Below are 13,294 nucleotides of genomic sequence, written 5' to 3' on the forward strand. Positions count from 1 at the left end.
ACGACGAAACTATCAACTATTTTTACACCGCTCCAGGTCTATATAGTTTCATGTTTGTTTTTATTCAGAATGACAACGTGCTCCTCACGCGGTAGATTACTGATCTATGTATGTACAGATACATTTTCAGTTTTAAAAAATTCACTCCTAAAAGTCATATCCTGTAAAGAAAAGATGCTGAAAGAAAGAAAACACTGCCTTATCTCAACAGTGATAAAATGTTCACGGCGAATCTATACGGATCGGCAAGGGTAAACTCATCTGCAGGCTTTCTCCCTCGCCCAGACACGTCTTGGTGCCATTACCACGCCATCGAGTGTCGTATTTTGTCTTCAGACATGGATTTCATTAAGTGTTAATTGGCAGTGAGGTTCTAAACATGAATTACATTGCACTGACGATGTGTTGGAGTGGGTTTACAGCATGGGGCCTGCTGTGCGTGCCTTTTGCAACTTCAAATGTATTCTCCATTTGTTAAGCGAATACTTACAAAGAATAAGAGGGACAATCGGAATTGTAGAACAATTCGTTTCATAATCATCTCCACTATCAATCACTTTATTTTTTTATCATCATCACCAAAACCGTATTCCGATATCACCTCTATCATTATCAAACCGCCTCCGTGGTGTAGTGGATAGAGTGTGTGTCCGGAGAGCGGAAAGTCGGTGGTTTGATCCCCTTGCCGCGTCATACCAATAGACGTTAAAAGACGGTACTTGTTGTTACCCTGCTTGGCTCATGTTGGCGTTATATACTGGAGTTGGTTCAGTGCGTCTGAGTGACATATCCATGTTAAACCGTCGGCAGTGGACAAGAACTATAAGCAGTACTCTCTCTCTCTCATTCATTATCATCAGCAGCAACAACAACAACATTATCACCCTGTTTGGAATACGGGTCAGGAGAGACCTCTGCACCCCGTACTTTTCGTAAGAGTCTTTCATTATTATATGTACGTAAATACTCTGAGTCATCAGTCATCATCATGTAATCTCTATCTTTTGTAGGGGCGGTCGGGTAGCCTAGTGGTTAAAAGCGTTCGCTCATAACGCTGAAGACCCGGGTTCGATTCCCGACATGGGTACAATGTGTGAAGCCCATTTCTGGTGTCACCCCGCCGTGATGTTGCAGGAATATTGCTAAAAGCGGCGTAAAACCATACTCACTCACTCACTCTATCTTTTATAATGTTTCATGACGTACGTGTATATACACTAGAGGCTAACTTTGCCATTGAAAGCTAATTTGTATATACACAAAATCACCGGAACGTTAAAAGGCAAATATTTCTTTGCCCCAAGTTTCAAGTAAACACCACGGGGTCACGCAATGAACCGAAAGAAAGGAGCTTGTTAAACTAGTATACAGATCAACCGATCCTGCATTCCCTATTCTGTTTATAGGTTTATCTTTCTAGAACGTCATAAGCACACGTTTCCAAATAAACCCGCACGTGCGTAAATACTGCAATCGTCGAGGATAAGCCAAGCTGTGACGCTTCTGGAGGGGGGACCATGTGAACGTGCATGATAACTTCTGTGTTTGTTTTTATTTGGCCTTTTCCTGGCTTTTTATCACTGTTTTGATATGGATATCTTTTAATAAACACTAGTCGATTCATACGTCAATAAAAGACGCATTGAAATGTTCTATTTTACATTCGTAGTTTTTCGTTATCGTTGTACATGTCTCCCGGGTATATATTCCGGAACTCATGATGGAGAGACTGACTTCATTCACGTGGGAGATTGCACGTGTTTGTTTACTGCGTTGATCGATGCACGACACCGAATGTTACCGTATGTCCTCGGATTGGTTAATTGTCAATGCATCCGTAGCCAGATGATGTTCAGTATCGTGAGTGAGTTGGGTTTAATGCCTTTTTGAACAGTTATATATCCATGTGAGGTCATTCCTGCACAGGCAAGCCCGAGAAGTAGCATGCCTTACCACTTTGTTGAAATCTACGAATATAGTGGTGAAATAATTCGCAACATAAACAGGGCGAATTTGGGATTCGAACCCCCGAAAATAGGTTTATGGCACTCTGAGGTGTTTAGCATACTGGTTATGTCCATAATGTAGAGAGTATCCTCAGTTCGTCCTGCAGAGTAAGACGGGCAGATTCCCAGAAACCTATGATTGTGGGTTCGAATCCCGGTTCGCTCCGATTGTTTCTAGGTTTGCCAGCACCATACCCGTGCCCGTGGGTTTCATCAAACAGCTAAACGTCCGAGACCTGCATCATTTCGGGGTTCCCTCCCATATTAAGCTGACACGTCGTGATATAACAATAATGTTAAAAGCGGCGTTAAACCCAACTCACTCACTCAGTCACTCCCCCTGCAGAGTAACGTCTCTTAGCTGCTTTAGGATCCGCTGGTGCTCGAGTATCATCCTTGGTTTCATAGGACCACGTGTATAGCTTTATTTGATGTGAATACCTTTTGAAAATTATGCGTATGGATCTGACAGGGATTCGATCACATGAGCAGCTGCGAACCTGGCAGGTTGCCAGAGCGCCGTTATTTGCTGTACGGAGATACGTCCCTGAAACGTTCAAGGATTCGCTGGTAATTGGTAGGAATAGCATTCACTCCGATTGGGATCCTTGGTTTGTCGACCGTATACTGGACCTCATTGGTTTCACCAATGTTGATCAATCCAAGGACCTGCATGGCTTTTCAGCACCAAAGGTTCTCGTAGGTTTTCTTATCGTGGTAAGATCTGCTTCACTTCGAGCTTTCCTCCCACATTAAGCTGACGTGCCGTGATATGACTAGAAAACTGTTCAAAGCGGCGTCTCCTCACTTCCCTTCTTCAACATGAGTGGACTGAATATTCTGTCCAAAACGTCCGTAGTTGTTCTTCGAAGATACGGGGGCATCGGTGGCCCAGTCGTCTTAGGCGCCGCGATTCGCTGTGCAGAGTTGCGTCCCTTGGGCACGCCATAAACCTATGATCGTGGGTTCGAATCCCGGTTTTCCCGATTATGTTTCTAGGTTTGTCAGCACCATACCCGTGCTCGTGGGTTTCACCGAAGTGGTAAACGTCCAAGACCTGCATCACTCGGGCTTTCCTCCCACATTAAGCTGACACGCCGTGATATGACTGGAATACTTTTAAAAGCGGCGTTAACCCCAACTCACTCACTCACTCTTCGAAGATACATTGCCAGTGATAAGGACACCTAGTGGTTAAAGCGTTCGCTCGTCACGCCGAAGACCCGGGTTCGATTCCCGACATGGGTACAATGTGTGAAACCCATTTTTGGTGTCCCCCGCCGTGATATTGCTGGAATATTGCTAAAAGCGGCGTAAAACGATACTCACTCACTGATATTGCTTGAATACTGCTAAAAGCGGCGTAAGACTATACTCACTCACTCACAGCGATGAGTTGTAGCATAAGGGACAGACACTGTTAATCGTCTGAAATACGCCTCGGTTGTGACTCGTAACCATGTTCTAGACAGGAATACCTCCCCGTCATGTTGAACCTGATGCTGATATACATAGATACTTCGCGGATACAGGGTTTCATTTGTGGAATCTTTTTCTTGCCTCAAGCGGCTCAGTCAGAACTGAAGATTTCCATTTCCAGTTTCTGTTAAGGGGGCAACAGGACTATGTATTCTCGGTGTGCGCGGAGACCGTTATCAGGACTGTACATTTCTTACTGTATGTTCTGGCTATATTCTTGATATATTCTGGCTCTGTTCAAGTTCAAGTCTTTATTCAGCTTTTTGGGGACATCCAACCCAATGTACATTGCTTGGTAACACTGTCAATGAGTAAATGACCACCAAATGACACGTCAGAAAACAACAAGGCTATGTTTACAGTCATTTGAAAATTATTAGTGAGTGAGCGAGTAAGCTATTGTGACATACCAGTTATAATATACAGTGCAATTCATAGAGGATAACATGGACTATACATTAGTCAAGGAAAGTGGTTACAAATATCCCAGAAGGGTTTTCAACCGGGAGATCATTTGAATGAAATAACTGTGTTGGGGGTTATAATGCGACGAGTGCGACATATAAGTTAAATATAATGCGTTGAATGCGATACATAAAGCTAAATATTATGCGATGACCGTGATGTACAAGTTAAATATAATGCGTTGAATGTGATGCTCAAGCTAAATATTATGCGATGACCGTGATGTACAAGTTAAATATAATGCGTTGAATGTGATACACAAGCTAAATATTATGCGATGACCGTGATGTACACGTTAAATATAATGCGTTGAATGTGATGCACAAGCTAAATATTATGCGATGACCGTGATGTACGAGTTAGATATAATGCGTTGAATGTGATACACAAGCTAAATATGATACGATTAACTACTCCTGTGATGAAATATACTGCGATCAGTTGGATGCACAAGCTGTACATTATACGATGGATGAGTTAACTTGTTGGGAGTATCACAAAATGAGATGTTGCCGTTCATTCGTCCTATGATCCAGATACAGTTCGCAACTTATCTTGATGGCGGTTACCGTTGGTGGTCCTATCACTTTGAGACCATGTATGTTTCCACACAACGACAATTCCACTGTGTGTACCCGGGAATCTTGTAGGCATTGCATACGTATATTTTGTGTACATACCATAAACTCCCTATCAACGGATAGGCGTTACCATGACAACTGTTAACAATGATCATCAGTGTCTGGAAACGCCAGGGTATAAACTGGTATAAACAACATGGGCGTGGTCTGACTGTCGGACGGGATCAGAGAGTTTCAGGAAGCTGTATTTACGGTGCCGACTGATTCCATGTTTTTTCAAGTGATCGGATTCTTGGCTTCAATGAGCCAGGCCCTGCTTTGATAATGGTGGTACACGTAATACCGTGGACCATAATAACCTGAACATGTGCCAAGGGCCTATCGGTGTCACCTTAAAAACTAAGGGTGAAGATATGGTCAAAATTGTAACCTTTGCACATGCGTCATCACACTGGTCCCGCTTGTCCTGCACCAAGACTGTGGAATTTATATGTTTTCGGTACTTTTTGTTACTAAAAGTCAAGGCAAGTCTAGTTTGCTTGATTCCACAGCAGAAGAGGAAAGGTTCTTTCGAAAAAATAGTTTTATTATTTTAAAGACATGTTTTCATTGACCAAGTGTAAGTCTATGATCCCGAGTATATATATTTGTATTGTTCAGATTCCTCACGGTTAAATATGGAAGCATGTATATAAGTCTTGTATAGTAGTATACAGTCCCTCCTCTCAGGTGTCGTTAGAACGGGGGTCTATTCTAGATAAACTCAACTTAGGCCCTCTGTCAACTGTTAAGCCAGTTATGCGAGATGAAATGTGGTTATAACCTCGCGTTTAAGATTATTGCACTTCTAAAGCGACGTATAAATAGTGCGTGTCCGCCCAGGCGTTACCCGTGTGCGAAATACGCTGCAGTCGGAGAGCGCACGTTAAATCTTCTATATCAGTCAGTCGAGGCGTTATACCAACTTTCATTTTAAACGATTGGGGGGCACGGGTAGCCCAGTCGTCTGAGGCGCCGCGATTCGCTGTGCAGAGTTGCGTCCCTTGGGCACCTCCAGCAACCTATGATTGTGGGTTCGAATCCCGGTTCGCCCCAATTATGTTTCTAGGTTTGTCAGCACCATACCCGTGCTCGTAAGTTTCACCGAAGTGGTAAACGTCTTAGACCTGCATCACTTCGGGCTTTCCTCCCACATTAAGCTGACACGCCGTGAATAATGTTAAAAGCGGCGTTAACTCACTCACTTAAACGATTGTGTTGGAAATGGAGCCTGGAACAAAGATGACACATTCATGGTTAAACTTCCGTAATTATTATTTCTGTATTAACGAATCGTATAATGTAGATTTTGCTAACAAGGAACCGGTTTGACTGGGATGTTAGAAACAATATAATTTTAATGTGTCAGGTGTTAGTGATATTTCACATTTATTTTACTCACTGTAAATAATTAAGAAATATACGACTCGTAGTCGTAGTTTATCGTACAATAAAACACTGCAGGGAACAACCATGAGGGGCGCAACATAACATCAACAGTATGTACAGCTTCTTTAAGGATGATAAAATATTCAAGCTTTAAAAATCGTTACCCGTATTTTAATAATGATAACTCCCTCAATAAAGTCCATTTCATGCACAGGTTTGTTTTTCCCGCATATTCTCACAGTCCTCGCGTCAATTACCAGTATTTTTTCTCTGAATACCGTTTGTCATATCTCATCGCGTTTATCTGCGTTGCCCAGTTACATCTAAGGGGAACCACTCGCAAGACAACCCCCTCTAAAAATAACGTCGTCCAATATACGACGTCATCAAGTTGCGAGCGCATTTTCAAATCTGATAGAACCATGTTTTATCGTGAAATATACCACATTTCCTTCTTCATTGTTCTTTGCGATTTATCGCGTAGCTATCTTATGTTAGGAAATTGACACCATGTGGTATATGGTCTGTCTTCCTTTTCACAAGAGATTCCAGACAATTTTAATCCTCAGTTTTGAGGGAAAACATTTCAAAGACATGTATCTCCTTGAGAGCCTAAAAGATATGAAGTGAGGCACATTTCTTGCATTTTGCCTTGGACTTTAAAATATATGTTCTAGGTCTTTTTAATGACTAGGTATGTGTCTTCGCTTTAATATGAGGTCAGACCCGCGAAGATCCGGGATAGAATAGATCTTCAGTAACCCATGCGAGCCGTAAAAGGCGACCATGCTTGTCGTAAGCATCTTCCCGAGGCAAGAGAGTTAACTGACTTTAAGAGTCCAGTTTCCACCCTTGCCGAACTAGGCTGGAATAACTGGGCTCGATCGTTGCGCCACCAGTGGCTATTACCAATTATGTCCCTTCTAAACCTCTCCTACTGACCAATCAGTTTCCACCTCTCGTATCACTTACGTTTGTTTCACACAAAAAGGTGGCGCCCAGTCAGGACGATCTCATCGATAATCAAAATCTATATTGTGATACAACGGGTCTTACATCGCGAAATGCATCAAATCACGTGAGCACCTTGATTAAAAACATTAAAAGATTTAGAAAATATCTGCTGACAACGAATTGGCGATTCACATGCATTGCAAATCCTGCAATCGATCGAAATCTGCACGAGAGTTTACGAACCGGATTTCGATTTCGGTGCGCGATTTTGATTGGACTATGCATAGACTCGTTAGTCCAGACAAAACGTAACTCCATAATACCAGCCTAGTTCGGCAAGGGTTGGAACTGGACTTTTATAGTCAGTTAACTCCTTTGCCTCGGGAAGATGGTCGTAAGAGGCGACTAACGGGATCGGGTGGTCAGGCTCGCTGACTTGGTTGATGCATGTCATCGACTCCAATTGCGTGGATAGAGGTTCATGATATCAATCACTGGATTGTCTGGTCCAGACTCGATTATTTACAGACCTCCGTCAAAAAGCTGGAATATTGCCGAGTGCGGCGTTAAACAACAAACCAACCACCAACCAATTAATATCGGGGCAAATGTTTTCGTGTAATATGGCAATTTCAAATTTCATAGCACAAAACGTAAATGATCAACAGGTGGAACGAGTTATCGTAGCATCTCGTGCATCCATTTCACGCTGACAGGAGATAGCGACCAAGACGCGCACCACCTTGACCCGACAGGGTCAAAGGGTAAAATCTCACGCGCACAGGAACAAGGTCATCAAGAATTATTGGGGATTGTCAGCTATCTTTGTTGATTAGGAACCTTTTTAGGCTCACACATAGATAAGTCAGCACCTATATCGACCTTATCACCATTATCATTAACGGAGACTCCTCAATAATGATAAAGGAAGTGTGACGGGTTCAAGGTGTGGGGAATGTTTTGACGTTATCGTTTTGGGTGGTCAGAAATGGCTGATGGGCGCTTCATGTTTTGCACTTTGCTTTCTACACCAATTTAAAATGGGCACTTTGTGATATTGCTATTAGGTTTCAGGGCGCGTTGGCCCCTTCCACTGTTGTCAAGATTATTGGCTTTTGACGAGCGGTTCTTGTTTCGTTAAATAGTTTTGGCTTTCGACGAGCAGTTCTTGATTCGTTAAATAGTAAATTTCAATTTTATGCTTAAAAACACATACACCAGGGATCAAAGAGAGAATTAATGTTTTGAAATCTATATATTTCATCTTTACGTAACCTCGTGGGGATTCCGGGTTATAGTTAGTCTCACGCAATCTGAATCGGGCGGTCAGGCATGGTTGATTGAGCGTGGCATCGTACACGGATGAAGTGGGCGTTGTTCATTATATCAAACACCGGTTTGTCTGTTCCAGACTGCTGAGAGTGGCGTTAAACAACATTCATTCGCTTCACATAAATTCACGCTATTTTTTGGATTATTTTGTGCTTATTAACTATGCTCGTATATTGTATAATATGACGGTGTTATATTTCAGGGTTTTTAATTTATTTCCAGCGTATACATAAACCAAATAAAAACTTTGACTGCATGAAAGTTTTTTTGCCTGATTAATATTATCCTTATGTATAAGTATATACTGTATTTCTTTTTCATTTCGTGTATAATTTCCATTTTTTTATCGTTACAATATGTATTTTTGCAGGGTCTTCTTCGCCATAGCCTTCACTGGAATGGCCGTTGGTCAAGCGTCCTCCTTCCTGCCCGACTACACAAAGGCTCGGCTGTCTGCCGGACTCATCTTCAAGCTGCTGGACACCATCCCCTTCATCGACGTCTACAGCAACAAAGGCATCGTCCAGGTGAGCCATAACGACAACGCGGGTATCATGACTCCTTACTGCTGGACCCGTGAAGATTCCGGAGTAGAATAGGTCTTCAGCAACCCATACTTGACGTAAAAGGCGACTATGCTTGTCGTAAAAGGCGACTAACGGGATCGGGTAGTCAGGCTCGCTCACTTGGTTGATGCATGTCATCGATCCCAATTGCGTGGATCGATGCTCATGATATTAACCACAGGATTGTCTGGTCCAGACTCGATTATTTACAGACCGCCGTCATATAGCTGGAATATTGCTGAGTACGGCGTTAAACAACAAATCAACCAACCAACCAACCTTACTGCTGAGCTAGGCTCCGTCTCTTGTTTGTTGTAGCATTGTCCCCATAGTAGGGATGCCGGTAAGAATAAAGGTCCCCAGCAACCGATACCGGATGTGGTCGTGGCTCGGTGACTTGGTGGTAGCTTAACGCCGTATCCCGACGGCGTGGATCACTGTTCATAATATCAATCACTGGATTGTCTGGGACAGTCTCGGATTATTTGCAGGTCGCAGTCATACAGATGGAATGTCGAGGAAAGCAAAATATGTAGCACTGTCACGCGTTTATGCATCGTTCCATCTCGATATTGTTCCTGCAAATATTCACGCAAAAAGCTGGAGAAACAAACCTTTGGGATTACAGTGGAACGATGCTCCGAGCTCTGGGGGTGATGTGACGTATCGGATGTAAAGTATGTCTTTTTTACGTCCGTTTGGTAGTTTAAAAATTCCGTAAAATTTCATTTTTCTAATCAGAGCTCCAGATTCCTCTGCTTAGAGTCACCCGCCCTTGTATTGTTTTTTCCCCCGTATAAGTGGTCGATAAAAATGAACGGGCGTTCCGTTATCGTTTGTATTTTCTATTATTATAACTCTGAGAGGCATTAGTTTGTTTAAAAGTTGCTATGTCTCTATGGACAAATACCTTTTTCAGCAAAAACATGTGAACAGTGCACAATACGATGGAGAATATGTAACGTCTGTATGACCGCTTTATCAATACAAAAAATAAACTCCATGGTTCTTTTGGTATGGGGGCGGTCGGGTAGCCTAGTGCTAAAAGCGTTCGCTCGTCACGCCGAAGACCCGAGTTCGATTCCCGATATGGGTACAATGTGTGAAACCCATTTGTGGTGTCCCCCGCCGTGATATTGCTTGAATATTGCTAAAAGCGGCGTAAAACCATATTCACTCACTCTTTTGGTATGGGGAAATGTATGCTTTCTTTTGTTTGTTTGTTGTTTAACGCCGCACTCAGCAATATTCCAGCTATATGACGGCGGTCTGTAAAAAATCGAGTCTGGCCCAGACAATCCAGTGATTGGACATCATGAGCATCGATCCACGCACTTGGGATCGATGACATGCATCAATCAAGTCAGCGAGCCTGACCACCCGATCCCGTTAGTCGCCTCTTACGACGAGCGTACATACACTTAACATAGTGTGACATTTTGATGATCTCTATAATGAACTGAAAATTGTATGTGACAATCTGAGACACATGTGAATGTAAAAACATATTTGTTGGTGAAATAAAAACATAAATGTAAAAAAAAAATCATTTCTCGCGAATGTTGGAATCAAAAACAGCAAGGAAAACACGTCGGTAGTGAATACAGATTGGTGTCTTTGTTTCCAGACTAACGTGAGCGGCGAGATCACGTTAAAGAACGTCCAGTTCTCCTACCCCACGAGACCTGATGTTCAAGTGTTGCGGGGTTTGAACATCAACATCAAGCCTGGAGAAACTGCAGCGCTTGTCGGAATCAGCGGATGTGGGAAGAGCACAGTTGTCTCCCTTCTTCAGAGATATTACGACACTTCTAGTGGGGAAATTGTAAGCTTCCACACGGGTCTGGCGTTTGGGGGGATTTACGGTTTTTATATGGACAAAACATTCCGGTCGGTTGATCGAAATATTAGAAGTAAACAAGTTCCAATATCAAATATGTTGTTTTTTCTGTTTCCTCAAAATGTTAAGTACGTTAGGGAAATATAAGTGGGGGGCGGGAGTTTTTAAGATAGTTTCAACAGAACGTTGAATTTTGGGGTTTGTTCTTTTAACATTTTAATTATTTCTGGTCGGCGAAGTTATAAAACCACTGCTTTTCGTTTATTTTTATGTCATCACATTTCAATTTTTTTGAGTCGGCGGATCAAAGAAATCATACAAGTCAGTGGCCGCCGCCGTTGGTCATAATAATTAAAATGAAAACTGGACAGTTGAAGATGTGTTAAATTCAAAGTACTTAACAACAATGTGTCCGCCATATTGGGGAGGATGTTTTTTGTGACCTATTTTGACATGGCTCGGAATGATACGAGTCGCCAAAAGGACTCCAAAATGGAATGAAATATTCTCACCAGAATTAATGAAAGCATTTTGTTAAATGGAGCGCACAATGCCGCCCATATGCAGCAACATAGGTACCATATTATGTATATTAATATTTCATAAAATTGATTTTGAACTTATGTTTCAGCTGATTGACGGCACAAATATACGCGAGTTTAATCTCGCCACGTTGCGGTCATTCATCAGTGTCGTGAGCCAGGAACCGATTCTGTTTGACTGCAGTATTCGGGAAAATATAGCATACGGCCTTGAGCGTGACGTCAGTATGGCCGAGGTCATTCAGGTTGCCAGGACAGCCAATATCCACGAGTTTATTTCTAACCTACCCCAGGTATAACGCCAGAGAAATATATTGATTAGCTCGACAGACGGAAATCTTCACATCATAGCGTGTGTTTTCTATATTGTCACACTGGGTACATCCTCTATATATCTGGGGCTTGCATAAATTGAGTGAATGTTTACCGAAATGCCCAGTGTAGTACATATATCTCTTTGCCATAAACTGAAATAGTTTGGAGATGATACACTGGATGATCGAGGATAATGTTCAGGGGCACGATTGATGTCATGTATTTGTGCAGTGTTCTTCAATGGCCCTGGTTGTACTGTTTCCAGGGGTACGAGACGACCGTTGGAGAGAAAGGCACCCAGCTGTCTGGGGGACAGAAACAGCGAGTCGCCATCGCCCGGGCATTGGTTCGCAACCCACGAATCCTCCTCCTGGATGAAGCAACGTCTGCCTTGGACACAGAGAGCGAACAGGTCCTCTATTGCATCTACGGTCCCTTAAAACACTAACATTAGTTTCGTTAATCTCAGTTGACATTCATAATAAGACTTAAAACGCTGAAACGGTTCACCCTGCACGGCCATATCAAACTAACCGATCCCATACGTTTAGATCTGATGGAACCATATCGCATTGAATTAGCTTATGGCTTATTTATGATTTTATTAACCCTGAATAGGACCAAGTACGAAAAATAAATGTTCAGGACATTTTAGATGACAATCAGCGAATGTCAAAGAGTAAGTTAGTTGGGTTTAAAGCCGTTTTGAACAGTATTCTAGTTTCATCATATGTCATGCAGCTTTTGATGTGGTAGGAAAGACCGAAGTGGTGCAGGTCTTAGACATTTTCCACTTTGGTATGGTGCTGATATAACTAGAAACATAATCTGGGCGGCTCGGGATACGTACCACGATAACAGGATTCTGGCGTAATCAAGGGACACAACTCTTCACAGCAGCTCAGCTTTAAGAGACTTGGCCATCCGGGACCTGTAATGTCCCAGAAAATTAACTGATCTGATCTGAAACCCTGTATGATTTGAGTTTGAAACGTTGATGTCTGTGTCGAGACAGCCTCGTGGATACTCGTATGAGAGCAGGTCCACAATACTCTTGTTGGCGGGGCGGTCGGGTAGCCTAGTGGTTTAAGCGTTCGCTCTACACGCCGAAGACCCGGGTTCGATTCCCGACATGGGTACAATGTGTGAAGCCCATTTCTGATGTCCCTCGCCGTGATATTGCTGGAATATTGCTAAAAGCGGCGTAAAACCATATTCACTCACTCTTGTTGGCGACAACACCCTCCGGTTCTAGAATAGGTCTTCAGCAACCTATGCTTGCCGTATTAGGCGGCGAACGGGATCGGGTGGTCAGGCTCGCTGACTTGGTTGATGCATGCCATCGTATCCCAATTGCGTAGATCGATACTCATGATGTCACTCAATAGATTGTCTTGTCAAGCTTCTATTATTTACAGACCGCCGTCAAATAGCTGGAATATTGCTGTGTGAGGCGTTAACCCATCTTCCCCAGGCAAGGGCGTTGACTGACAATATAAAGGCCTATTTTCCACTTCACTTTTACAGTCAGTTACCGCCTATGCCTCGGGGAGGTGGCGTTAAACAACAAACAAACAAAACGTTTGGGCGACAAAATTGGATTGGCGGTCAGGCTCGGTGACTTGGATGGTGGCGTGTCATCGTATACCCCGCGGCTTTTTCTTCTTGGTCAAAGCACTTAATATTCAGGGTGCCGTGGCATTGTTGGAAATCGCTGACTGTGGCGCTAAATTTCTTCATATCAGATTCTGTTCGCCAATTTGGTTTTATCATGAATTATATAATA

At 42.8% G+C, this 13,294-nt stretch overlaps 1 protein-coding gene across 1 annotated transcript in view; it reads left to right on the plus strand.

The window, feature by feature from the left end:
• LOC139472013 (ATP-dependent translocase ABCB1-like) overlaps nt 1-13,294 on the plus strand; it is a 161,448-nt gene that overhangs the window by 147,289 nt on the left and 865 nt on the right. The window contains exons 24-27 of the mRNA XM_071254521.1: nt 8,616-8,772; nt 10,439-10,636; nt 11,283-11,486; nt 11,774-11,920. Coding sequence (XP_071110622.1) covers nt 8,616-8,772; nt 10,439-10,636; nt 11,283-11,486; nt 11,774-11,920 — 706 coding nt within the window. The remainder of the gene's footprint in view (nt 1-8,615; nt 8,773-10,438; nt 10,637-11,282; nt 11,487-11,773; nt 11,921-13,294) is intronic.

This window comes from Haliotis cracherodii, unplaced genomic scaffold (assembly GCF_022045235.1).
Source record: "Haliotis cracherodii isolate W230 unplaced genomic scaffold, xgHalCrac1.p SCAF_23, whole genome shotgun sequence".
NCBI lineage: Eukaryota > Metazoa > Mollusca > Gastropoda > Lepetellida > Haliotidae > Haliotis > Haliotis cracherodii.